This window comes from Gallinula chloropus (assembly GCF_964237585.1).
Source record: "Gallinula chloropus genome assembly, chromosome: 9".
In the NCBI taxonomy this organism is placed as follows: Eukaryota; Metazoa; Chordata; class Aves; order Gruiformes; family Rallidae; genus Gallinula; species Gallinula chloropus.
This window is the reverse complement of record NC_140094.1, coordinates 2,541,938-2,569,693: the sequence shown is the minus strand read 5'-3', so window position 1 is coordinate 2,569,693 and position 27,756 is coordinate 2,541,938. Positions and strand designations below refer to the sequence as shown.

The 27,756-nt window shown below is 59.4% G+C and overlaps 1 protein-coding gene across 1 annotated transcript; it reads right to left on the bottom strand.

Annotated features, from left to right (window-relative positions):
- Positions 1–1,601: 1,601 nt before the first annotated feature.
- CSPG4 (chondroitin sulfate proteoglycan 4) lies at positions 1,602–27,756 on the bottom strand (the record flags this gene model as incomplete). Its single annotated transcript, XM_084268100.1, has 10 exons — positions 1,602–3,661; positions 3,976–4,159; positions 5,150–5,304; positions 5,435–5,569; positions 5,755–5,953; positions 9,855–10,031; positions 10,195–10,674; positions 10,967–14,548; positions 15,398–15,561; positions 27,663–27,756. The coding sequence occupies 10 exons, from the start codon at positions 27,754–27,756 to the stop codon at positions 1,764–1,766; spliced, it is 7,068 nt and encodes a 2,355-aa protein (XP_084124226.1). The 3' UTR covers positions 1,602–1,763.

The window sequence follows — 27,756 nt, the reverse complement described above, 5'->3', positions numbered from 1 at the left end:
GGAAACATCCTCTGGATGGGGCAGGAGGAGGGTTTTGGAGGCAGCATCGCGTGGGTTTGGCACCCATGGGCATAGGGGAGATCTGGACCAAGAGGGCTCAGAGATGCTGGGCATCATAGAATCATAGAACCATAGAATGGTCTGGGTTGGAAGGGACCCCAAGGGTCCCAGTGCTCCAACCCCCCTGCCACAGGCAGGGACACCAACCTCAGGCCTGGAGCTACACAAGGTTGCCCAGGGCCCCATCCAACCTGGCCTTGAACACCCCCAGGGACGGGGCACCCACCCCCTCTCTGGGCAGCCTGTTCCAACACCTCACCCTGCCTCTGCCATGCCCTGTCTCACCTGGGATGCACATGGAGGGGGTATGGGATGGGACATGGGGCTGCCTGCCTGCACCCTGATGGTGGTGGGGACATGGGGATGAAGCAGGACAGATGGGATTTACCAGCAGCTGGGAAAACACCAAACAAACATCCCAGCTCTGCTGGAGATTTGGGGGCAGCATCTTCCTGGGGGTGGGGAGGGAGGGGGTGCTGGTTTGGGGAGGGGTTTGTACCCTGACACTGGGGATGGGTTTGGTTTACTCTCTGTGAGAGGGGCATGAGCGTGATGCTTTGGTGCCCAGGGCGGGTTCAATTCGGCTCAACCCAGAGCGGGATGTGGTGTGTGATGAGCTTCCCAGCTGTAGCAGGACAGGGTGTTATTGTTGGGTCCCATCCTGAGCCGAGCGCTCAGTTTTTCCTCGGATAATTTCAGCCTTTTAGGACTCCAGGCTGGGGAAAAATTTTGAGCAAGAGCCCAGAATTTGGGCCATCGCCCTCCAAACGTCGCTCAGCAGCTCGCTGGGGTTTAAAAACTAGGCCTGGCAAGGAGCTGGCTTAAGAAAAACCCGGAGGCACCTCGGAAAAAGACACTTTATTCTGTTTACTTCCGCCGGACCGGAGCGTGGAGTGGAAAAACCGCGCTGGCTCCGGTTCTCCGCTTTCCTCTCTGGTTTCACGCTGCCCAGGTGAGTGTGTAGAGGGCATCTTACCTGCCCCCCCATCCCAATCCCTACCCCCCTCACCCCCCCAGACCCTCCCCCCCTGGGGCTCGGTGCAATGTGCTTTATGAAACACCCAGCAAGCACGCAGAGGAAGAGCGAGGCGGGTGCTGTGTTTTCCAAGTGGGTGGGGAACTCCTTAAATTCCCCTGGCTTTGGCTGCGGAGTTTTTTCCGAGCCTCTGCTCCAGTGTCTCAGCCCGCCTAGCCTTTGGGGGATTTGGGTAGCTTCATCCTCACCCCCCCCCCCCCCTCCCTCCCACTCCAGCCTGACTCAGCGCAAGCCGCTGCTCATCCTCACTGAGAGCAAAACACGCCCCCCCCTCCCCTCAAGAGCGAAACACACCCTCCCATCCCTCCCAATCCCCCCTGTGATGGGCGGTGCTGCCCACTGAGGATGTCACGGTTGGGTGGCCCAAATGAGCACCCCCCAAGTCAGCGTTCCCCAAGGATGCTTGGGTATTTCGCCTGCCCCCACTTGCTTTTGCAGTGCCCCCCCGCCCCCTCCCCACCCACCCCCTGCTCAAAGCCACCTGGAGATTTGGGACTCCTGGGTGGGCTGGATGGGAAGCCCCCCGGTACCTCCAGGGTCCTCCTGCATCCGCAGGATGCCAGCTCCTGGGAAAGAGGAGGAGGAGAAGAGCCGAGAGGACATGGCCGGCGGTGCTCCAGGAAGGTCTGGACCCCCCGGCGGTCTCGTGCCCCCACACCTGAGCCCTTCACACCCAGTACTGGTTGTTTTTCAAGGGGGGGTTGGAAGTCCGGCAGTACTGGAGGAGCTCGGGGTCCGGCGGTGCCCCAGGACCCATGCCCTGGGGTGGGGGACCCGTGCCCTTACCATCCAGGGCATTGACAGTTGTTAGGGGGATGCCTTGGTTGGGGTCCATCCTCCGGAAGGTCTCCTGGTCGGGCACAGCCCCGTTCTTGGCCTTGGAGGAGGGGGTGCCTTGGACGTGGTGCTTCCCCGTCTTGTTACGCTTGTGGAGGTAGAAGAGCAGGGGCAGGATGAGAGCCAGCAGGAGGAAGATGAGGCAGATGGGGATGATGATGCTGAACATGTTGGCCTCGATGAAGCTGAGGAAGGTGCCCCCTTCCACAGGGCTGGGGGTGGTGCCGGGACCCAGCCAAGAGGTGGGAGGCACCCCCAGCTCGCTGGCATTGGGGCTGCTCCGTGCCGTGCCCTGGGGCATGGGGGGTGAGGGTGCTGGGGGGGCCATGAGTAGGGTGACACCATAGGCTTTTGAGGCGTTGTAGGGCTCAGTGCTGTACCCCAGGGACGCCAGCGCTGGTGGCACACCAGCAGCTGCCAGCTCGAAGATGAAGCTGTCACTCTGCAAGGGCTGGTCGGTCTTCCCAGCATCCAGCACCTCCAGCCCCACCAGCCCTTGCTCCAGCTCGCTCTGGCTGAAGGTCTCAATCGGGGTGGTGGGTTGTCCTGGGTCCCCGGGGACCCTCACGATGTGGCTGCCACGGGGCGCCCTGCGGATCCTGAAGACTGGAATGCTCTGGGTGTGGTTGGCCAGCTCGCTGGCATCCAGGATGCTGGTGTCCAGGAGGGCTGTGGTGCCCCTGGGCCACACGCTGCCGGGCTGAGCCTTCACCAAGGCACGGACGGTCACGTTCACCACGCCGGTCCTGTTCACCGCCCGGGACATGGCGAGGAACTGGAAGCTGTCCTCAGGAGAGGTGAGGTCAGTGAAGGTGAACGTCACCTCCCCACGGTCCAGCTGCTTTTGCGAGAAGCCCCGCACCGGCTTTTGGTTGACCTGCACTTGGCCAAACCTTGGGTCCCTGGTGATCCTGTACAGGGCATTGCCTGCCCCGAGCCGCGGGGCTCCCAGGAGGTGATGGTGGGACACGGCAGCCCTGTTCAGGTCCTGGGGAACCTCCAGCAGCACGGGGCTGGCGGTGGTGCTCACTGTGGGCACCACCTCAACCTCCAGAGAGGTCAAGGCAGGAGGGTGGTGGCCATCAGAGAGGGTCAGGGCTAAGGACCCTGAGGCGTGGGTGCCGGTGGCGACGAACACCACGCGGCCTGCATTGATGTCCGCCTGCGTGAAGCGGGTGATGGGCTCCCGCGGGTCGCGTGCGTCGGCCAGGTGGCCGGCAAGAGGTCTCTGGAGGACGCTGTAGACCATCTGTGCTGGGGAGCCCGATGGGTCTGCCACATCCAGGTATTCCTGGGACAAGGTCACCACAGAGCCCGCTGGGACCTGCAGCACTTCCTGCCGTCTCAGCACCCGCGGTGGTTGGCTGCTGCCGGTCACTGTTACAGTGAAAGCTTCGGAGATGACCACCCCGTCCTGTGGAGGACGGAGGGGCTGCTGCGCCCGGGGCTGGAGCCAAGCCTTGAATCCAAAACGGTCCTCAGAGGTGCCATCTCCACCATGGACGTACACCAGGCGTCCTGTGGCCAGGTATGACTGCAGGAAGAATGGCTGGGAACGCTCCAGAGGCACACCAGCCACCAAGAGCTGCCCGTGAGCCGGCGGCTCCGACACCAGGAAGACGACGTCATACGCAGCCCTCTCGGGTGCTGGGATTTGGCTTAGAAGGTTGGAGGCATCCAGGACTGAGGTGCTGATCTCGGCCCGTTGAGCCCTTGCAAGCTGGAGACCTGGGGGAAAAAGGGAAAATCCCAAAGTCCATCATCCCTGAAAAGAGCCAGGATCTGCTGGAGAGGAGAGCAGACCCATGTAAGAGCGAGACAGAGCAGGCAAAGGAGAAATGGAGAGGGGTGAGAACCAACTGGGACGTGTTAGTTGGGTAAGATGGGGAAGGAAGGAGTTGCAGAGAGAGCCAGCAGAAAGGTGGGCACAATTTTAGATGTTGCTTGACATGATGTCAAAGCTGGAGCTTGGGTGGCCATGGGAGATTGCACAGAGGTGTCTTCAGGAGCCCTGCTTGTCCCTGGTTTCTCCCTGTCTTTACCTGTGTTTCTCCATAGCTGAGTTGGGAGCTGGGGACACGTGGCCTCGAAGGAGATCAGCACAAGGAGGGTGAAGGAATCTGAGATGGTTGTGGGGGCAACCACACGGAAGCGGATGGCGTCTTGGGCGAGCCAGAAGGGCCTCTCTGGCATCTCGTGTTGGTAGAAAATCAACCCTCTGTCCACCTAGAAATAAATAGAAACTCTGTGAGCTCCTCTTCTGTGAGGCCACACCTCAAGTGCTGGGTTCAGTTTTGGGCCTCTCGCCACAAGAAGGACATCGAGGTCCTGGAGCGAGTCCAGAGAAGGGCAACCAGGCTGGGGAAGGGGCTGGAGGGAAATCATAAGAGGAGCAGCTGAGGGAGCTGGGGGTGTTCAGCCTGGAGAAGAGGAGGCTGAGGGGAGACCTTCTCACTGCCTACAGTGACCTGACAGGAGGGTGCAGAGAGGTGGGTGATGGTCTCTTCAGCCAGGGGACAGGAGATGGGACAAGGGGAAATGGCCCCAAGCTGCCCCAGGGCAGGGTCAGTTTGGACATGAGGAAAAAGTTCTTCACCGAAAGGGTTATGGGGCACTGGAACAGGCTGCCCAGGGAAGAGGTTGAGTCACCATCCCTGGATGTGTTTAAAAGATGAGGTACTTAGGGGCATGGTTTAGCAGAGGACAGGAACGGTTGGACTTCGTGATCTCAACAGTCTTTTCCAACCTTGTGATTCTGCTGAAGGGCGAAATAGAAATCCAGAATGGGTGCTACCCCATGGGAGGTGGGTGCATCTGTTGCATGTCTGGTGTGATGGGCATTGTACCACTATGAAAGAACAGCCAAGCCCTTCTTAGGTAAGAAATGGGGTACCACCACCAGCCAGGGCGTGGTAGAACTCACAGTTCTCTACCAGGATGCTTCTGTCCAGCAGCCGGGGAAACTGAGGCTCAGAAGAAGGACTGAGCTTGCCCAGCGTCTTCTAAGAGTTGGGCAAGGCTGCTTCTGAGGGGGAGCACAGCACAGAGCTTGCAGGATGGGCAAACCTGCGTGCTGCTGAGGGCAGTGGCGAGACATAAGCCCTCTGCTGGGCCGGGTGGGAGCAAGGTGAGAGCAATGGGGGCTCAGGCTGGGACCCTCGGGGTGCAGCGATGGGAGGGCTGTGCCCTGGGGTGCTGAGGGAGGGAAAGGCTCACCTGGGCTTGGGTGAAGTTCCTGATCTCCTCTCCCTGGGCGGTGCTCAGCCTGCCCAGGCGCGGGGCTTGCTCCACGCTGTAGTACAGGGCGCTGGAGGCGGCGGGGCTGTTGCTCACTGCCTGCAGGTTCTGGCTGGTGATGGGCTGACGGGCACCTGGGGAACACGTCAAGCACGGACCTCAGGCTTCACTAGGTGCCATGGGCATCTCTGGGTGGGGGTGGTGGAAGGGTCTGAGAGCCCCTTGCTATCGAATCAGGAGGCTGGGGAGCGTGCCCCTACCCACCTGGGCAGACCGTGAGGCTTTCCTTCCTGGCCAGGCTGATGAGGGGCTCCCTCTGGGCCCTGATGAGGAAGAAGTGCCCTGGGGACAGGTTCTCGCCGTCCCACAGGTCAAAGGCGAAGCCTCCATCCAGGGGCCCTGCGGAAAGCACAGAACTGGGTGGAGGGGGCTGCTGCAGCACCCCCATTAACCTGGCATGGTTCAGGCCAGGGTGATGGGGTTACATCTGCCTTTGGTGGCACAGGGCTCCCTTCCTCCTGTGGTGTCCCTTCCCTCGGGCTGGGGGTGATGCTGGGGAAGGGGGGGGGTGGGTCCTGCCCTACCTTGGTGCACGAAGAGGATGAGGCCATTGTTTATCTGGGCCTGGGTGAACCGCCGGACCTCAGCACCGGGCGCCGACCTCAGCACAACCTTTCCGTTGGCTGGTGGCTGGATGGAGTAGGTCACCTCCTCTGCCGGGGAGTCCTCGTCCTCAGCGCTCAGGACGTGAGGGCCGATGACAGCTGTGGCCCCTTCCCTCAGCTAGGGGACAGGGAGAGAGGCTGTAATCCCCTGGGATGCCCCCTGGCACCTCTCCCCCAATCCCGCTCCACACCCCTGTCCCTGTTCACACCGCTTCTCCAGGTGGCTGGAGCGCCTCCCAGCCAGCCCAACAAGGCTGCTTTGTTGGCACACCAGATGATGCCTCCATCATCTGGCCTCTTCCCAGTCCCACGTCACTGCCACCGTGTTTGCCAGCACGTGCCGTGTGGCCAGGCCCCCTGTGCCTGCCACATCCCTCCCCATCGCTTTCAGCCCCCAAACTCGTTCCCGAAGCTGCTGCCAGGTACGCAGTGACTGCGTACGTAGCTTTCCTGGGCTGGGTGTTTCTCCCAGCTTGGGCTCCCAGCAAAGCACCCATCCCACCCACCCCCTCATAAGGCTGCAGCAAGGCCGCCCTGGCAAACTCTCCAGGAATGATAAGCATGCAGCCGAGCTCAGGGCCACCGCACAGCTTTCCAGGGCCGTTTCACCCTGGCCGGAGGTGCCCGTTCACCCCACCGGGAACGCTGCCATCCCCAAAGCGCCTGGCATCTCCCTTCTCCAGCTGGAGGCAACAATTTTTCCCCGTTCCCAATCCTGTGCCATATCTCCATCTTGGCAAACCACAGGGATGAATCTCATGCTGCAAGACAGGTTCTGCCCACGCTCTTCAGTGCTACCTTTCACCCTCGGCATGCCCCAAAATTGGGGGGGGGAAGCACAGACCAAGCTTTGCCGCAGCTTGGGCAGGGTGGAGAGGCAGGATGCTCGGCATCTCACACCATCCTGAGCCCGGCCCGTGTCCCACAGACCCAAGGGACAACAACCCAGGCGCTGAAGGAGCTGCTGGGTTAGACGATGAGCTCTTCGCTGCTGTTTTCAGCCAGCCTAGCCCAAAACATTTCTTGAGTGGGTGTGGGTGCCAGCAGTGAAATAAAATCCCTTGGCAGTCCCTGTGGGACAGCGGGAGGCGGGCTGGAAAACACAGCTTTTGGGAGAGATGGGGTGGGGGAAGTGTGGCTGGACACGGAGCCGGTGCAGAAGCTGAAGTCCTTGCAGCAGGAGCTGCCGCTCCACCACGTAATGCGTGCCGAGGCTGCTCTCACTCTCCCTTCCCAGCCCAACCCCCCTCTCACCCCAAACTTCAGCGCCCATTGGCATTGCAATCACACCCTGGGGGGGGCTCAGCGCCAAGGAAAACTCCCCAGGGTCGGAGTGTTGTGCAGGCTGAGGTGGCGGGGGACGGACAGGCAGCCGCAGGCCCACTGAGGCCCAAAGCGTGGCCTGCTGAGGCCCGCAGCGCCTTTGCTCGCCCGCGCCGGCGGGGCTGACCCCGCTTCCACCATCAGGCTCCCCGTCCTCCCTGAATTATTAAAGGCTTCCGCCTAGTTCCTGCTCTCGCTTACTCAGCGTATTGTGTTTGCTCAGCCTGCGTGTCGCCTCCGCTCCCTGGGAGAGCGCGCAGGGAGGCGGCGAAACAGGGCCAGGAGCGTGCCTGCGTGTTTCAGAGCGAGCCTTCCTCTCTGTGGCATCCCGCCATCCTTCCCCCCCCCCGCCTCAACCATGCAAACCCCCAAAAAAGCAGCTTTTGGGCTAATCCTCCATGTCCTTTCCTTGGGGAGGGTGGTTCTACTGTGGGGTCTGAACCCTGCCTGTTATCTCCCAGCCCTGCGATGGACTCCGCACCCCACACACCCCACACACACCCCCATTCCCTCCCCCCCCCCCCCTCCCGCCGCCCCAGTGCTTGCAGCGGAGGAAAGCTTTGTGCAATCTCTCTCCTGGACCCGGCCTGACCTTTAAACGCTGAAATCATCTCTTACCACAGCACAAACACAGCAGGGCTGGGCCCTCTCCTGAGCCCTGGGATGTTTGAGCAGTGCTCTGCAGGGAGCAGGGAGACTTGCCCAGCTCCACAGCCCTCCCTGCGGGGAGCTGGGCAGCTGTGGTTAACCCCCCACATCCCCATCCAGGGTCAGGGGATCCCAATGGAAAGAACCATGGAATTGTAGAGGTCGGAAGGGACCTCCAGAGCTCATTGGGTCCAACCCCCTGCCAAAGCAGGGTCCCTGGGACAGGTCACACAGGTCGGTATCCAGATGGGGCTGGAATATCTCTGGAGAAGGAGACTCCACACCCCCTGGGCAGCCTGTCCTAGGGCTCCCTCACCAGGAAGAAGTTCTTCCCCAGATTGGTGCAGAACTCTCTGTGCTTCAACTTGAGGCCATCACCCCTTGTCCTGTCCCCACAGACACTGAGAATAGGCTGCCCATGTCCCCCTGTGTCCCACCCTTCAGATATTGATAACCATTGATCAGATCCCCTCTCAGGCTTCTTTTCTCCAGGCTGAAGAGTCCCAGCTCACTCAGCCTTTCCTCATAGGGGAGATGCTCCAGGCCTTTAATCATCTCTGTAGCCTGCGCTGGACTCTCTCCAGGAGATCCCCAGCTTTTTTATACTGGGGAGCACAGAACTGGACACAACACTCCAGGTGGGACCTGACCAGGGCAGAGCAGAGGGGGAGGATCCCCTCCTGTGACCTGCTGGCAAGACTCCTTTTGATGCCCCCCAGGATCCCCTTGGCCCTCTTGGCCCCTGGGGCACACTGCTGGCTCATGGCCCACCTGTCATCCACCAGGACCGCAAGGCAGATGGATCCTTTGCCTCAGGGTTTATTTTGGGAGCTTTTTCTTTCTTTTCACCCCTTTTATTTAGTGTGGTGTAAGGAGGGGAGGGCATGGTTCCCTAGGTGCCTGGCAACCACCGGGCTAATGGACTGGCTAAAAATAAGGCATAGAGGGACCCTCAGCGAGGGGAGAAGGACTTTGCTGCCTCTGGTGAGGGGCTGCCCAGGGCCCAGCAGCTGAGGGGTTAACTCTTCTCTGTCAAGGAGCTGGGGGTTTGGCACAGCTGGGGCAGATCATGGAGGTAACACTTAATTCACTATAAAAGGGATGTGCTGGGAAGGTGCTGAGCTCCCTGGGCTTGGGGTGTAGTTGAAGGCAGCAGTTAGGTATAGAGCTAGGGCCGGCTGGGGATGGAGGCACACCCACCCCAAATTTTGCTGGGCAGCCTTGTCTGGATGGTGCCCAGCCTGTACCCATCCCTTCCAATACCTTCCCTGGAGCTCAGGCTCTGCGACTCCTTCCCAAAGGGACCCCTTCCCAAAGTCACTGTGATGATGCTGATGGAAGGAGCCGCTTTCCCTGCTGCCAGCCTGGGAAATCCTGGGATGGGTGAGGGTAAGCCCTGGGTTTTTGGGAATGGTCCTGCCAGGCTGGCTCTCCTGCATGGTTACTAATTATCTCCTTGCTGTGATGCTTCGTTAACGGCCTTGACTGGGGCAAGGAGGTGATGGGCAGCCCAAGACACCGAGGAGAGGGATGGGATCTGCCTGGCTAATTAAGGAATTCCCAATCTGTGGCGATGGAACGTGGGCGAGATGTTCTGGGTGCTCTTGGGGATGGTTCCGGGCCTCGGGGGAAGGGTGAAGAGGCTGCCGGCCCCCCGCAAAGCGGGGAGGCTGCGTGGGCCCGCCGGCCGCCTGCCGCCGTGGCAGCTGGGCCCGGCCGAGGCCCGAGCGGTGCTGCGGGGCGCTGCCGCCATCTTGCGGGCGGTTTGGGTATCGGCGGCGGGGAGGGACGGGGGTGTGTTTTGGGGGGGTGGTGTGTGGGGTGTGTGAGGAGGGGTGGGGACATACGGCACAGCCCAGTCTCCTCCTCCCGCAAAGCCTCGGCCCGCCGGGGATCCGCCTCCCTGACTCCAGCAGCCCATCACTTGCCTCTGGTCTGCATCCCGGCTCTGCCCTGCGGACCAGGCGTGGGTTTGGGGGGTCCCCTACGCTGGACTGCACCCCTTCTTCCCCCCCCCCCCCCCCCACCCCATAACGCCCCGCTCTTACCTGCAGGCCGGCGTTAACCCTCAGCCGGGGGCCCTTGGAGCTGCGGGGCAGGATGGTGACAAAGACGGTCCTGGGCTGGCTCTGCCGGTCCATCGCGGTGACGTTGGCCAGGAGGGTGAAGCTGTCAGCCTGCGCCCGGGGACCATCCTGCCTGTACTGGATCTGCTGGTTCTCCACCTGAGGGACAGGGGCTGTGTCACCCTCCTGGGGGAGACCCCAGGCCACCGGCCCTGCTGGGCAAGGGTCCTGTGCACCAGCCTGGGAGGAGGGGACTGGAGCCCACCCCTGAGGTATTCCCAATTCCCCTCCCCGGGAGACCCCCCCCCATCGGCTGCTCTACCTGGCTCCAGGTGAAACTCTGAAGCCCACCATCCTCGGGCCGCTCGCTGTTCAGGAGGGTGCCGAACTGCGGAGGCTTCAGCACCCTGAACTCCACGCCGAGAGCTCTGTAGTCGGCGTTGGGGATGTTGAGGATGCCCGTGGAGAGGGTAGCGGAGTCGCCTCCTGGCACTGTGAGGTTGCGGACACTCAGGGGGATGGTGATGGGGAGCATGGCCAGGCTCACCACCACCCCCTGCAGTGCGTCTGCACCACTGGCCGTGACATCCACCACAAACCGGTCGCGTTCCTCCTCTGGCTTGGAGTGAAGGTAGAGGACTCTGTCGTCATTGATGTCCTCCTGAGTGAAGGACTGGATGGGGTCCAGGCTGGGCTGCTCATTCGGGTCTTGGCCCTGCTGAAGCATTGCCAAGAAGCCAGAGGCTGGGGGGCTGCTCACTAGGTAGACTATATCCTGGGGAGGGATCTCTTCATGGGTCACCTGGGAGTGTGGGGAGAGACAAGGCATGAGTGGGGGGCTGTGCCTGCAAGATTGGGCTGCCCCACTGCCCACCAGTGCGCAGTGTCCCAAGGCTTTGCTGGGGGAGGAACTGCCAGAGCTACCTTATTGCTGAGACCATGCCTGAACCTGGCCCATCTCTGCCCCCCAGCAAAGCCTGAAACGGCCACGTGGTCCTTTGCAGGTAACTGGAGTCCCACCAGTGGCTGTGGTCGGTTTGGTGGCCAGGAAAGCGATGTGGGCTTGGGGAATGGTTAGAGAAAGGGATACTCACCAGTAGGTACTCCTCCTTGATCCCAACTGCTTCCCCCTGGAAGACGGGTATCTTCTTGTGGTTGACTATGCGCAGGGGGCTGGGATGGGTGTCCAAGAACACGCTGATGGCCAGTGTGTCCTCCACCACCACCTCGTTCGCTTCTACAGTGAACTGGAGCTCGTCCTGGGTGTTTCTGCTCCCGTTGTGGTGGTAAGAGATCTCTCCTGCAAGCAGGTCCCTCTGGGAGAAGGCCATGACTGGCTGCTCCCCTCTCAGCACGGTCCCCCACCTTGGTGGGGTGGTTATCAGGAACCGTATCTCGTCATCTGACCTGATGTCCATGTTGGTCTCCAGGCTGAGGACAGAAGAGTCGATGCTCCCTCGGCTCCCTTGGTGGATGACTAGGCCGGTGTTGTTGACAATTTTGATGTAGGGGTCCGACGCCTGTACTTCCAGGAGGGCTGTGGTTTGGTGGAGACCATCGGACACCTGGAGCTGAATCCAGCCCCGGTCAGCCCCAGAATGGACGAAAAGGATTTTCTTCTTCCTCAGGTCATCCTGTGTGAACCGATAGACTTGGTGGCTCCTGTCATCCGCAGACACAATGCTGCCAAACAAAATGTCCTTCCTTGCCAGCACCAGCTGCGTGTCGGAGAAGCCAGAGTCCTTGTCGGTGAAGGCGATGTCATCTGTTGTCAGCAGGTGCTGCCCATGGCGCACAACGTTGAAGACCTTGTTCACCACTCGGGATGGGAAGTGGTCATTGACGGGTTGGATAGAGACCCTGAAAACACCTCTGACCTCCTCCACATCAGAGTCAGCGCTGCCCTCGCCCTGCCTGATGGCCACAAAGGGGATGTCGTCCTCCAGTGTCTCGGAGTCGTCGTGCTGGTACAGCAGCCGGCGTTGGAGGATGTCGTCATTGGTGAACTCCATGATCTCCTCTCTGGAGGCCAAGGCAGGGGATGCTGCCCAGGCCAGCCTTCCGTGTGCTGGCCCCTCGATCACTTCATAGACATAGTCCATGCTGTTCATGCTCTGCACAAACAGGTGGTCCTTGGAGATGACAGCTTGTCCCCCTTCTGGCACGGTCAGGAGGACGTTGGTCAGGGCTGGTGCGTCGGGGTCCCCGCCGATGCTGATTGTGTAGGTGTAGACAGGAGAGTGCTGCTCACCAGCACGGACACGAAACTGGAAGGTGTCCTCGGCTTGCTGGGAGTTCCTGATGGTCGCGCTGTAGCTCAGGTGGTTTCTGTGCAGGTCATCTTGGGTAAATCCAAAGCCTTCAGTCAGCCTGTTCCCGAGCAGCTCCAAGTTTCCCTTTTTGGGAGCTTGGACTATCACATAGTGGAAGGGGACTGGGGCAGAGTTTGGATCTTCCCACATTGCTTCCAGCTCCTTACTGGTGATGTTTCTGTGCCTTTTGTTCTTCATCTGGAGAGGGACCATGGTCCTCATCTTAATGGTGGCTCTTTTAATCCTGATGAGGAAGGTGTTGTTTTGCAAGACCTTCTGCCCCACCTGGACTTGGAACCTCAGCTTCTCCACAACATCTTCCAGGCGGTGCTCCGTGTCTGTGCTGAAATACTGGATGCGCCCTTGCTCCAGGTCCTGCTGGTGGAAGGACTCGATTTTTTTCCATTCCCCTCCCATGCTCCCTTGCTTCTGGACCTCACCGTACCTTAGGGGCTCGGTGAGGACATACAGGATGGCAACGTGCTGCTTCACAGCATTTGTCTCCACTGACAGGTTGGCCGTGGTAATGCGTGCAGCCCCTCCTTGGGAGATGGAGAGGCCGGTGTTGTTGCGCAGCTGAATTTCGGGGTCAATGGCGAGTATCCCCAGGGTGGCGATGGGGCTTGGGACAGTGCCATCACTCACCTGCAAGGTGAGCTGTGAGTTCGTCCCGCTCTGGTGCACATAGACAACATTGCCTGCTTCCAGGTCCCTGCAGGAGAACTCTTCAATGGGGACTCCAGGCTGGAAGTCATACTCCACGTAACCTTCCTCCAGCTGCTGCCCGCCGTGCAGCTGGAATTCCAGGTCATCACAGGACGTGTCATCATCTACAACCTGCAGGATGTCCGTGCTCAGGTGCTTCCGCGTGTGCTTCAGGATTGTCATGTGGTTCCCCTGGGGAAAGACCACCTGCGGGGCATCATTGATGGGGTTGATCATGATGGGCAGGAGGTACATCTGCCCCTGTCGCAAGCACTCAGGGATCCCTTGCTGGGCTGTTACTGTCACCTCCAGCATCAGCTGGTCCATGGGCCCCTCGGAACCATCGTGGACGTACCTGACTTTCCGATTCACAATGTCCAACAAGGTGAACTTCCTTCTGCTCCTGGACCCAGGAATATCCAGCTCTAGCTGGCCATGCCTAGGGTCGTTGGTGATGCTAAAGAGGATTTGGGACTGCCGGATGTTTGCAAGACTCAAGTCTACCGTTGGCTGGGCGTGTTTCCACTCCAGATAGGCCGTGGCCCCCTCAGAGACGATGAGGGGGCTGATGTGCAGCAGCCTGCTGATGTTGCTGAAGGCGGGTAGGAAGCTGTTGTCTGGTCGGCATGGTTCCACCACCAGGCCTGGTGCTCCCGACCAGCCATCTGGAGGTGGGGAGGTGGGTGCCTCATCCTGCTCGTAAACCTCTTCATAGTCCCAGTAGTGCTCCTGCTTTCCACAGCCTGGCATGATGTCCTTTGTGATCACAGCATCTTGCAGGCTCCTCCTCTGCAGGTTTATCCGCAGGTCCTCCAAGCAGCCAACAAAAGAGTTGTTGGTCATGGTCCACACAGAGATGAAAGCGAGGTGATGCTCCTTCAGCCTTTGCAAAGCTTTTTCATTCATGCCTCCAATGAAGAGGTTTCCCTGGAGGTCCAGGTAGTTGTTGATGCCCCGGTTGGACGTGGATGAGGCGTAGTAATCGATCAGTATCTCAAACTTGTGGATGTCTGTGTGGACTTTGACGTAGTGCTGCTGCTCGTCGCTGATGAAGACGTTGTTGTGCAGGATGATGATGCCGTTCCCCTTCTCAACAAACCCTCTCAGGCGCCCGTTGGATATCTCCAGGTAGAAGAAGTCGTTCTCCAGCCCCGCGTGGTAGATGAGGGGGGCCTGGGTGATGCTTGTTGTTATCACAAACTCGATGGTTGCTTCCTCCCTTGCATCCCACGTGGGAAACGCAACGTAGGAGTGTGGCCCTGGGAACCCAAAGGGTTCCTCGGGCTCCGCAGAGAACTGTGTGCTGCACCCTTCCTGGACCCGGTGGAAGATCTTGGAGCTGCCATCAGAGGACAGAGGGGAGAGGACATCCAGGCCGTTGAATGTCACTAAGTGGAGGCAACCTCTGAAGGGCGAGCTGGCCTCAGTCAGGTACGGCAGGTCAAGGCTGCCGGTCCCGCCGGCGTAGAGGCCGTACTGGATGTCCAGCTCCCGTACAGGCCCTGCGATGTCCACAGAGCTGTTGAAGAGGCCGTCGATGGTCAGCGTCATTCTGCCGTCTTCCACCAGCAGCCCCACGTCGTGCACCGCCAGGTTAGCGAGCTCCAGCTCTGCTGGGGACTGCAGCGTCGCCTCTTCCGAGCCCAAACGCAGCCTGGCCTGCAGAAGGACACGGAAAGGGCTCGGTTCAAGCAAGGGCAGCACAGGAGACACCCCTCCACCTACCAGGAAGTACCTGCGGAAGTGTGGCCCCCGTTCCTGGGGGCTCCCAAGTGTTTTAATCTCTTGGTTTTCCCCTGCTCACCCTGCCCTCCTCTTCCTGTGCATGTTCCTCCCTCCCTGGCTAGATCCCACTGTGGGCATCCCTCCTCCATCCTGCTCCCTGAATTTAATCTCTGCAAACCCCAGTCTCAGGATTATTGCCTTGGGGTCCCTGCCCCATAGCTGGGCTTCTCCTCTCCCCCCACCCCTCCAACCCTGTACAGAGGAGCCCTGCCAAATGCTGGGACCTCTTTCTCTGCTCTGTCTAGCTCCCTGTCCTCCATCCCAGCATCCTGGGCCACTTCCAGCCCTTTCCCTGGGAGCTGGCAGGGGAAATAGCAGGCTTTGCTCCTGCAGGCAGCAGCCTGGAGCCTGCTTAAGTAGAGGGTTAAGCTGGTGGACCTTGAGAACACATGGTCTGCATTAAGGAGACCTCCGGCCAGCTGCTCACTCACTCTCCTGCTTTGGTTTGGAAGTGGTTGGTGGCCCAGCCCGGTCTGCAGGAGAGGCAGGATGTGTGCCTCAGATGCTCCCTGCTCTTCTTCCACCCCTTCCCACACCCCAGCTGGGCTTGACCCGCTGTGGGATGGGGGAGTCTGCTGATGCAGACCTCTCCTTTCTCTGGATCCTCTCAGCTCATCCTTTGCCTGTCCCTGTGGAATGCCCTTTCCAGGTGCTTGCCCCTTCCTCCTCGCGCTGGATGGAACCCAGTCAGTATGGGGGGGATGGAGGTGTTGGGGTGCTGACCTGCAGCCTGCCGGCTTGCAGCTGGAGCAGGAGGTGGTCGGGCTGGCCGGCAGCCAGGAAGAGCATCCCGTTCCTCTGGCTGGTGTACAGCTGCAGGTGGAGCCGCACTGTGCTGGAGGCATCAGCCAGCGGCATCTCCACGAAGCTGTCCCCGAAGAAAGAGGCTGCAGAGGGAGAGGAGAGGGTCAGGCAGGTAAAGACGTTCCCCACAAGCCCTTGTCTGCCTGGGTGCTGGGAATCTGGAGCCTCCTGAGCCCCATCCATCAGTCCGTCCCCTCCTGTGCTGCCCAGTTGCCCTACAACAGCGTGCTGGAGCCCAGCAGCCTGGAAAGACCCTCAGAGGAGTCTGTTTCCTGGTTTTCCTAAGGGAAGGGATTTCTAGGGACAGAGGTTGTGTTTCTCCTTGCCCACACAGCATGTGGAGGACACACCCCACCCCCTACTACGTCCCAGTAGCACATCCTCGAGCCCAGTTCCTGAGCATTAGGAGGCCTTTCCCACTTCTGCCTCAGCATCTATCTCCCTTTAGAGGAGCACAAACCCTTCCCCTGGTGCCTGGGCTGGATTTCCCAGCTGGTGCCCATGTCTCTGCCAAACAGAGCGATGCTGTGTGGGGATGCCACCAGCTCAGCTGACGCTGTGCTCTCCTCCTCTCTTTTATTTTCACACTGCTTCCCAACAGCTTCCTGCAACACCTAAGCCTTCCTGAGGGCAGCTGCTCTGTCTGAAGGCGCTGGAGGAATAAACGCCTGCGATCCATATGTGGATGTGAGTTCGTATGGAAACCTCTGCTGGAACGGGGCGCCCGAAGCTCTGGCTGGAACACACCCAACGCCGCTGGTATCCATCAGCCTTCCAGGGACTCAGCGCAATGGCATGTGGTCGTGAAATGAGAGACTGTGTCACAGGGCATAGGAGGGAGAGGGCAGAATTAAAAGCACAGGGAGCGGCCCAGGCTTAATTTTAGACTTGTTATAGCTGGTTTGGGTTTGTTTTTTTTTTTTTTTTAAAGCTGGCTTAATGCATGTAGGAGCTTTGCATGAGCATTGAGTATCCGTGGTGCCCAGCCACCCATCCCAGTTAGCTCTGGAGCAACCCATGGGGGGAATGTGGGGGGTGGGAAACGAGCTCTGTATAAACACTGGGAGACCCATGAGTTGGGAATGTTTGGGGAGGATATGTCAGGGAGGAGAGGGGGGGTGGGTGAGAGCGTTTTAGGTCCATATGTAGTCACAGTCTGTAAAATCCCCTGTGCTGGAGTTTGTATGTGTGCAGAGTGTGCCTGTTAAGCTTCACGGCAGCACTGTCTGTCACCGGACGACGTTTGGAGTTCAAGTGCTGTTGGGGCCTTAGCCTGGCCCCTGCTCTTTTTTTGGAGGGGGCAAGGGATGGAGGTTGGGTGCTGGGGTGAAACCAGCCACCTCCATGGTGAGGTCTGGGTGGAAACATACTGCTTTTGGGTTGCCTTTTCCTATTGCAACGGAGTTTCTGTGGGACTGACCAGGGTGGGAACGGGCAGGAACTGGGCAGGTTTCCCCCCCTTCCTTGCCTCCAGCAAGTGAAAACCCAACACTGAAACAAGTAGGTGCTGAGGTTTTAAAACCAGCCCATGGTTAGAAGTGACGGTGAGGGGCTTGGTCAGCATGGGCAGAGCGGGAGCGCTCTGCGTTGGGTTATTGTCCCCTCCACAGGGTTGCTCTTCCCAGCCCTTCAAGGGGGCAGATCTCCTTGCCCAGACCCCAAGGATAAAAAATCACCTCCCACAGCTGGTGACGGAGAAAAGGCCTCGGTGTTCTCCTAGGAGGAATAACAGGGGTGGTGTGAGGCCCGGCGCCCGCTCTGGGCAGGGCGGGAGCGGCCGCAATGGAAACATCCAGCCCTTGTTTTAACACCGAGCCCGTTGCTCAGCCCCGGGCACGGCTGCCAGCGCCTTACTCAGGCCCGCGCCTTTCCTGGCCCTTGTGCCTGCCGCTGGCACAGGGCACTTTGGCTTCCTTGTCTCCTTGGGCCCCGCTGGTGACTCAGAGGAGCTTTGCTCTTCCTCACAGGGCCGTGAAGGGCCCTGTCCTCACCTGACCTGCTCCCTCCTTCCAGGGGTCCCATCAAAACCACCCAGGCCCGGCGTGCCGTACTGGAAGGGTGGGGGGGGGGTCTCATCACTGCTTTGTCCCAGCGTTTGCAAGAGGCTGCATCTCCCATGGGTGCTGGGTGGTGTAGGGGGGGATGTTTTGGGGCTGGAGGAGCCAGGCCAGCACCGCCGGCCTGTTTTCCAGCGTGACAAAGGGCAGCAGCTCCTGCAGCCAGCACATTTTGTCCTGCCTCGGTTCTGCTGGAGCTGCCAGGCATGTTTTTCTCCTCTTTCATAAAATACTACTAATAAAAAGCTACGGAAAGCTCGGGTGCCCCGGGGGAAGAGGAGGAGGAGGAGGAAGGACCCCTGCCTGGCTCTAGGAAGCGCTGGGATGTTTCTTCAACAGCAGAGCAGGGTGAGTTATTGCTGTTTGCCCAAACCCCAGAGTTATCTCGGGGCCTCTCTCCTCTGCTCTGCAGCACAGCTGGGCTGTGAATGCCGCTCGACCTGTGGCATTTCTCTTCCACAAGGGGTTTCACCTTCTCCTCTTCTCCCTCCCTGTTGCAAGAGGCGTAGGAAATACAGCTTGATGGAATGGGTTTTGGCTTGTTTTCCTTTTTCCCAAATGCATTTTGCCCTGGAAGGAGCTTCTGCAGCACGGGCTGCACCATCCCCATCACTTGGCCATTGGCTTTGAGTCAGGTGTGCACAGTAAATTCAAGGACATGTCCGCTGCTCCCCCAGCCTCCCCTGCAGCCGAGCATCCCAGGATGCGGCTCCTGTGATCCAAAAGCACCTTTCCCTGTGAGCTAAGGGTGCCATGATCACACCGTGGGTACATCCTGCCCTGAGCTGAGCCTCATCCCAGGGTGGGGATGCCTCAGCTGGCCCTTTTCCCCACCCCATCACAGGAAGCAGCAGGTCCCCATGTCCTAGCCGTGGGTTGGGGTGGCCTCTCCTGCTCCCTCTGCCTAAAACCAGTTGATGTTCCCATCTCTGTGGCCTGCAGGAAAGGGTTGCCCCTGCTTTGCCAGGCCCTTGGAAAGCCGTTGATGAGGCAAGAGGAGCCTCCGTCACAGTTTCCGAGCAGCCGGCCAGCAGCCAGCAGATTATAGGCTGCAGTGTCACTCGGGTGGGTGGTTTTGGGGTTTTTTTGGGGTGGTTTTTATTTTTTCTGCGTTGAAAGAAACAAGATGACGAGCCAGAAACTCTGAGCAAGGGGCCGGGAGCGAGGCCCCGGGGGTTCTTGGCTTCTGCTGGGGTCGGTGAACAAGTAAGGGCTCTGTGAGAGCCGGCACTGCCCCGGCACCCGCCCCGGCTGCCAGCCACATGCCAGCTCCAAGATGCTCTGGTCCTCTCCCCCAGCTCCTCTAGTTGAAAACACAGTGGGTTTGGCCTCTCTGATTGCTGCTTTTTTGGTGGTTAGGGAGTTTTTTTGGCACAAGATGGGTCCTGAACAGCATCACGGATGGGAAGGGATCCCCCTCTTCATGGGGGCCTTTGGGCTGGGGAGGAAGAGAGGGGTGTGTGTGCTCCTGGGGCTGCTCTGGGGCTCAGTGGGGCTGGTTTGGGCTCTCCTCCATGCTTTAAGATCTCAGCACACAGACTTCTTCCACCCCCCTTCCCCAGCACGTAGGAGGATGGAGGAGCCAACTCCCAACCCCGGACGAGGGAAAGAGCTTGCAAAGCTCCACACAGAGGTTTCCAGAGCGAACCAGCACTGCAGCTCCAGGGCTTTTTGGAGCAGAGAGATGCCCCCTGGGCACACAAAGGGAAAGGTGAGCTGGTGGATGGATACCTTCTCCATCTCTGGGCGTGGGGCATCCCCAGCCCTGCTCACGGAGCACGTTGCAGGGTGCTTGGGGGATACAAACAAGACCCTAAGGGACCCATGTCCCTCTGCGTGGAGGAGGAGGCTGAGGCTGAGGCGGATGCTGTGAGGCTGAGGAGGAAGAAGCTGCTCAAGCCTGCCTGGGGAGGAGGGGGCATGGCACTGGGGAGGGGCTGGCCGCTCAACAAGGCTTCATTCAGGCTGTGGTGGGAGGCAGGTGAGGGCCAGGGCCGGTGGCCCCCATGTGTGTTTGCAGGGAGGGGACTGGAATTCATTAAAGCAGCTCTTTAATTACCAGCTCGGGTGCCAGGAGAGCCCCATGCACACACACGTGCCCCCCTCCCAACACACCCTGTGAAAGGCTCTCTGTCTTCCCCACCCTGGCCGCACCAGTTTTCTGATGGTGGAAAAACATCTGGGGAGTGAAGGCTCCTTGTTGCCCGAACAGCCTGGGGCTTGTGCGGCTGCTGGTACAGCCCAGCCCGCCGGCTGCCCTCCTTCCTGCCCACCAGCCCATGCCAACAACCGGCCCCTGTGTTGGCAGGGCGCCCGATGCTGCCCTGACTCCCCCATTCCCACAGGATGCCACTGGGATGCCCCACGGCCAGCCTGGTGCTGTCCTCTGCAGCTCCCAGTTGTTCAGCGTTGGGGTTTGGGGTTGGTTTTTGGATTTGTTTGAATGACTTTATAAGGTAGTGAGCTCGCTTGTCGCCAGCCAGGCTGTGCCCGTCCCAACACTGGAGGGACTGGGGGGGGGTGGGGAGGGATACAAACACTGGAGGATCATGGAGGTCAACCACCCAGCCCTGGAGATGCTACTCTGCTACTCAAACCCCTCCTTCCCCTGTCAAAGCGTGTCCCTGAGCTCCCATCCCAGCTCCCAGCGCAGTCAGGGTGAGTGGGACCATCCCTCCTCCTTCCACCGTGGGTGGTCCAGGGTTTCACCCTCCTTAATTCCCAGCCCAGCTCTGCGATGTGCAACGGGACCCACAGCCTCCTGCATCCCGACTGCATCCTGGGTGGTGGGGGGGCTGGGCTGAGCCCCCATCCCTGCACAGGGTGGAGGGGTTGGAGGAGGAAGGGATCTGATGGGCTTTCAGAGAAAGGCTCCCATTATGTGCTGTGTTCCCTTTGGTTTATGGTGTGGTCTTATTTATGGCCTTGGAGGAAATGAGCAGCCTGCAAGGCAGGCTAAGGCAAACACAGCCGCAGCAGGGCAGCCCTTGGGTTTGGCCAGGGTGTGAGGGTGCCTAAAAACCTGGGAAGGGGGTTCTGGTGGGGGCTGCTGCCTTTGGGGATGCTCAGAGAGCCGTGCAAGAGCCTGGGCACAGCAGGAGGGCTGCAGCGATGGCATCCAAGCCCAGTGGGGATCTTGGGGACATCTCACGGGTCCCCTTCCCTTGTGCTGGCAGGACGCCAGTTGCCTCTAAGCATTTGGGATGGGACAGAGCCAGCCCTTCAAAGAGCCTTGGGAAAAGCCTCTCCTTGCTCTGCTGCTCCTGGGGTTCAGCCTCCAGACCGATGGGATGGGGCAGCATCTGCACGGACCCATCCCTGTTGGCTCCATGGGGAGAAGTGGGACCTTCTTTTCACTTTCTCCCCCCCACTTCCAGGTTTTATCCCCAGGATTTCAGCCAGTGACTGCAGCTCCCGCACACCCGAGCCAGGGCTGTACGTGCTTCCCCAAAACTCTGGCAAGGGGAATTGAGAGCTCCAGTCCCTGCCTCCCACTCTCCACCTGGCCCTCCCTCGCAGCGGGGCTCCCCGAGGCCAGTGCTTTCCAGGACCTCCAGCCAGCAGACATCTCTGGAAAGCAGCAGGAAGGGGATCGGCAGCGGGAAGGGGATCGGCTGTGGTTTTGCTGGCTTTTTCCTGGGTGCTGCTGGCCAAGCCCTTGCTAGAAGTGGCCCTCACCCTTGTTTCGGGTGCAGGAGGAGAGCCTCTGTGCTGGGATGCTTCATGCCTTCCATCTCCATCCTGCTGACCCCCCCCAGCCTCCAGAAGCATCTCATCCGCCCCCTACCTCTGGCTGCACCGCGCCGCTTCAAGAACCTCCGCCTGTGTTTATTAATTCAGTTCCTCTCCCAGTTCCCTCGCCAGCTGCTCTCCCGCTCGCCTTCCCCCCGTGACAGCCTCAGGGAAAAGGAAAAAAATAACAAAAATCCATCTTTTTTTCTGCAGCCCACGGACTTTGGGGTCAGGGGAAAACAGGGAAATACGCCCACCCCCCCCCCCCTGCTAATTCTGCCTGGGGACCACACTGCAAGAAGCCGGGAGCTCTCACCCCCCAAACTCCCTGTGCCCATAACGTGTGCTGCTCCTGCTTTGCCCTTGGAAGCGGTGTGAGGGGAGCTGCTATAGCTGGGGTCCGGGGAGGCTTGGCTGGAGCTCCAGAGCTTCAGCCTTCAGCTTATCCAGCGTGGTTTTACGATGATTCAAGCAGCCCTAAAAGCTGATGGTATTTCCTGCGCTCTCCCTGCTCGGCCAGATGCAGGAACCACGGAAGGGAGGGTGAGGAGCCCGGAGCTGCTGGCACTGCCGCGGCCCCACGCCGCCGGCATCCCCCTCACAAAGATGCTCTTAGGAGGGGGAATGGGAATGGAGTGGGAGTGGGGTGTGCACCTCCAGGCCCAGCAGCCCTGAAGCGAGCAGGAGCAGGGCTGGAGAGCGTTTTACAACACGCGGTTAAACGACTTTGGAGGGATTTAAGGAATAAGCCCAGGGTTGGAAGCGGTGCTTGGAACTTGAGCCCTGGGAAGCGAGGCAAGGGGGAAGAAAGTGGGAGGATTTAGGGAAGCGGGAGGCTCAATGGGGCTTTTGTGCCGTCCCCTGCAGCGTGACTCAGGCTCAGTCAGGCTCCCGCTGCCAGGAGAAGAGTTGGCCTGGAAATATTGTATCAGCCCCTTAGGACGTGGTTTCCAAACCATCCCAAGCTGGGGTTTGTTCTATTTTTCCTGCCCCCCTCTCTTTCTTTCTTCCTTTCTTTCCCTCTCTCCCAAGCCTTCTCCCCCGTCCTGCTGCCTGGCAGGTTTTCCAGCTCCACCCAGCACATCCTAGTTCCTCACTCCCACAGCTTTCCCTACACTGTGGCTGCATCCCACTGGAGCTGCAAGAGGGCACGTGGCCGGGACAACCCCAGCCAGCCCAACACCTTGGGAGACTGGGTTTTGGGATGGGGGGAGTAGGGTACCTGGGGCACGCATCCCACCCGCAGATCCCCAAATCCCATCCATGCCCACCCAACTGAGCCGATGCCCGTTCCCGAGCCCGTCCCCATCCCTGCATGGATGGAGATGCTGAACCTCTGCCAGGAGCTACCTGCCAACTTTAACTGCATCATTCAGCCCTGCCCTCGATGTGTCCCACTTGGGATGGTTTGCCTGTAGCAGGGCAGCACCAGCAGTACCCCACATCCGGCTTTTTGGGGACACTGCGTGCTGCAAGGGGCAGAGAAAAGCATCCCCACACAGAGGGAAAGGTGTTTGCAGTGTGGAAAGGGAAATAAAGGGTATTTTTTGCACATCTGGGCTTGACATGCTGCATGGCCTGTCTTGCAGGCGAAGAAAATGAGTATTTCCTTCGCCCCCTCCCAAAAGCTCTGTCTCCTCTCCTCTTCCCATGCTTTCAGAGGTCCCCCTCCCCACCCTGCCTCCTCCTCGTCCTCCTCACCCCCCTGTTATCCCCCTGCCTGGCTTTTCCATCTATGAGAAACAGGCGGCGGGCTGATGTTTATAGAGAAAATAAACGCCTGCTCTATTTCTAGCACAGGAGGGACGTATAGCTGGCTGCGTGGGGGTGTGGAAGCGGGTGCACACATCCCCTCCCAGGGCTGCAGGGCAGGACAGGAGGCTTTTCTCAGCCACATCTACCTCGGGCCAAAAAAATCTTTCCTCCTTCCTCCCCTGATCCCAGAGGAAATGACCCCTGTGGGGCCCAAAAAATGGGATGAGGAAAAAAAAAACCCTCGAAGGCCGGCTGAAATCCAGCCAGAGGCTGGGAAAAAAGGGATGGGAGATTCCTTGTGACACCCCCTCCCCCCTCTCCCCCCCTGCATCGCTTCCTGCCTGCGCACTGGGGAGCACCAGGGTGTGGGGGATGCTTACAGCATCTCACAGATGGGGAACATCCATTAACATGCCTAGGGACCACACTGCAAGAAGCTGGGGGCTCTGACCCCCCAAACCTCCTTCCCTCACCAAGCTTCATAGAATCATAGAATGGCATGGGTTGGAAGGCACCCCAAGGATCATAGAGCTCCAATCCCCCTGCCACACCTTCTCCCCACCAACCTGCCAATGGGGAGATAAAACAACCCCAGAAAGCCAAGGTTTGGGCAAAAGAAGCCACGGGGATTCACGGGGCCATCCCAAGCTGAGTCACCGCCTGGGAAGGCTCTTTGAATGTCTGGTGAGTCACGGCTGGGGATGACTGGTACTTGTCTCGCGCGTGATGGGGACCGGTCACCTCCAAACCCTGCCGCTTGCCCCATGACTTTCTCCTCTCCCATCAAGTTTTGGCAGCGCCTTCCCTTTCCCGGGATGCCTTCTGTCTGCTACCGTCCGTCTGTCCGGCTGTCAGGCAGCCAAGAGCAGCCGTTGGGCGCTGGGCAGCTCCCGGAGGTATTGCACGGAGCGACACGCAACTGGCACCGGGATGAGGGATGGAAAAGGGGAATTTATCACCCTCTTGGAGCCAGGACACAGGCCATAAACATCCTTCACCCCACCTCGCTGACGGTTGGCAGGAGGATGCTCGGAGGCCCTATTTGGTCTGCCCTGAGGATGAGCGAAGCCGCATCCTCTCTGGCCTGAGAGGTTGGGAAGAGCCGTGGCAGCCCAGCTCCCCTGGTTTGTAGGCCTGGCTTTGGCTGACTCTGGGCTCCACTTGGCAAAATGTTGGTTCTCTGCTTGCGGTGGGTGTGTTAACAGGAAGCTCCAGCCCCACTCTGGCAGATTTTGGGAGTAAAAGGAGCACGGCACGGGGAGTGTCCGCTCCCACCGCGGGCAGCTGGGGGAGGAAGATCATAACGTGCTTCTCCCAACCTCAGCTTTTCTGTTACATTATCCCCCTCCAAGAAGAACTGGGCACGAGTTGGGATGCCCAGGCAAGTGGACAAGTTGTTTCTAGGACTTTCTAGGGGGTGATGCTAACGCTCAGGGAAGCTGGATTCCCAAAAAGGAGACAAGGCCGCAGCCTGGCTTTTCCAGGCACCTGGAAAAGGCCGAGGGAGCGGCCCCTGGGAGTGGAGGCCGGGCTGAGCCAACGCCTGTTGCGAACAGTCTGTGCTTTGAGCTTTATTTAGGCACAGAGACAGCGTTCAGTTAGCTCTGCCCCCCCCCCCCCCCTTTCCCAAGTCCCGTTACCCGTCCAGCCTTCGACCTGACGTGAGTGAGTTCCTCCGGGCCAGCTTAACCCCGTCCTGCGATCTGGGAGGAATGTGCTTATTATATATTTGCCCACAGCCCTCTGTTGCTAAATACGAGCGAGACAGGAATATTCCTCCTCGATTCCCACGGCACCGGTTTGGGTCTCCCCCTCCCCCCCCCCCCTTCCCTCCTTTTTTTCTGTCTTGTCTTTTTTTTTCCCTGTTCTTTCCCATCGGCTGGAAAACTTTTCCAGCTGCTCAGAGCTGTGACCTCAAAACACATAAAAAAAGGAGAAAGGTTGAATAAATTGGTCGGATTTCCAAAAGCTGGGGGGTGGGGAGGGAGAGGAATGACCCTGGATGAGGCAGGAGGGAGTCCCGGGTGGGTACCCTTGGGTAGATGCTGTTCCCTGCCCAGGAGCTGGTAGCCTGCACTGGGTGGGTGTGGACAAACGGGGGGTCGCTTGCCCACCCAAGAACCCCATCACCGCTGCTGAGGTCCATCTGAGATTGCTGGGGGGATTGGGGAGCATATTTGTGGCATCCCCTTGCTGGAAGTTTGGGGTGAACCCTACTGCTGATTCCTTCCTCACACATCCATCCTCATTAACCCCAGCGAGAAGGATTTTGGGGGTGGGGTCAGCCTGTGGGTGACCTTACTGGGAACTGGAGGAGAGCCAGGCTGTCTAAAACCAGTTTACCAACACTTCACACTTGGATGTCAAGAGGACAGATGTGAGGAAGGGTTGTTCCTCTTTGATGTGATCTTGGGTTCGTTGATGTGCACAGCAACTGTTTCCATCCAGGGCAGAACGTCCGGAGCCCCTGATCCTGAGCTTGGGGGCAACGTAAAACACACGCTTCACCCCTAAAAAACCAAGCCCAACACGCTGCCCATGCCTGGTGTGGCTTTTCTTGCTGGGGATGGAGGGATGGGATGCCATGGGATGGAGGGATGGGACACCATGGGAACACCCTGGCATCAGTGCTGATGGTCTCAGCAGGGATGGTCCTGAGTTGACAGGGCAGCTTGTGGGTGCCCAGACCCTGGGGGTTGCATCTGGCACATTTGCTTCATCTGGGGTGCAGAAATAGTCCCCAGCATCAAAAAAAAGATGGAGAAACCCCCTTTTTAATCCCAGCCCCATGGGTCCATGCCAGGCAGATGATCCCTGGAGTTGTCCCCCAGGGATGTCACCTTGGGGGGATGTTACCTGGGCAGGGGGCTGGCAGGTGCTGGTGAAAGCCACATACTGGTTTTTGGGGTTGCTTAAAATCTTTCACAGAATTCAGGAGCCATCCCGGGCACCCCAGTGGGCAGCAGCTCTGCAGGGTGCAACCCCTCTCTGCCTGGGGTGGAAAGGTAAGGGATGGAAGGAAGAAGACTGCTTTCTTCATTAAAAAAAGGGGATTATTTATTTTTCCTACTCATTTTGCTGGGCATCCTCAGAAAAAGAAGGATGGAGGTGGGAAGGAAGGAGAGGAGCGTGTCCTGATGGCCACCTGCTTGCTAGGCAGGGAACGGGGACAAAAAAGGACCTCACAGGTGCTGAGGAACACAGGGCTGGGCCCTGGGGTCGTCCTCACCCTCCTCCTCGCACTGATGGGAAGATGGTTGGGGAGCCAAAAGCACAGAGGTCATCAGCTATTCCTTTGTAAAGTGCTTGGCCAAAGCAAGCTCCCAACCTGCTGCCCTGGGATGGGTGTGTGGGGGGGTAAGTTTGGGGAAGGGAAACAGCTCACTGAGGTGTTAATTTTTGGATTAGTTAGGGGAAAACAACAATAAAGAGCTTTTAACACCCCCCTCCCCTCCAAACACACTTCTGAAGCTGTGGCTACTGCTGATCCACTGGAAATGGTCACCCTGAGCGCAGCTTGGGAGGATCAGGCTAAGGCATGGAGCTGTCCCCAGCAGGGTGAGACCCATGCCCACACCCCGCAGACCCTGCCGAGGGTCAGACCACCCCAGGCACCCGCATCCTCCAGGAGAGGAGGGAATGGACCATTAGGAGAGGCAGAAGGCACAGGATGGGAGTGGGGCTGCAGGGTGGCCGTTGGGATGCTGAGGCAGGGCACAGCGCCGTGCTGAGAGCTGTGCAGTCCAACCTGGCCACTGCTTGGGGAAAATTAGGTATAAATCCCTGACTTTGCTCCATGCCCAGCCTGTAGCCTGGAATAACCCCTCTTCCCAGCTCGGTCCCTGTGCAGAGGGGAGCGTCCTGTGCCCTCCCCACTGCCTGAGGCCAGCACGTCCTTTAGCACCTTGGCTTCTGCCCCCAGAGAGACCCTCAACCCAGACACCCCATCACCCAAGGGGGTGATTCTGCACCCCTCTGCCTTACCCCCACACCCCAGGCACACAGGATGGATAGACAGAGTAGAGCTGGGAAGGCAACACGTGCCCTGGAAACGCCACCCAGCTCCATCCTTCCCACCAGCACCCTCCAAGCACCCTGTTCCTCAGGTGAGAGGGGCAGCCCTTGCAGTTGGATGCTGTAGCAAGGCCAAGCATGGGCACGGAGTGCCGGCTTCCCCACGGGAGCCATGGCCATGCCCGTGCTTCATCCCAGTGGTACAGGGCTTGGGCAGAATAGGGAAGGTGCCTCTCTCCCAGGTGCTGTCTACAGCACTGACCAGAACCCCAAAACACAGGGAGTGAGCCCTATCCCTCCCAGCACCACATTTGTGCGTGTCCCCAGGGGGAAAGCATCGGATGCAGCCGGGACTCAGAGCCCCACTCCCTCCCTTGGCTTTCCCCACGGGGCAAACCTGGCCCAAGCACACTGCCCAAAAAACGGGCAGCTGCCCTTCCTTTGCTCCCACCAGCTTGCTGGCGGGCTCCCACACCGCAAGGAGGGGCAGCCTTGCACCCGTGGGTGCTCGCAGCGCTCTCCACTGGCTCCCCATCCCTCCCCATGCTCCCAAAGCCCAGCCTTACCCCCATCCCAGGCTTTCCCACCGCTCCAAGCCTTGTGCTGGCTGGAAGCAGGGGGCTTACCTCCGGCCGGGGGTCCTGCGCAGAGGGGCGTTGGGTACCATGCCAGGACCAGCAGCAGCAGCAGCAACGTGGTGATGCCACGGCGGGCATCCAT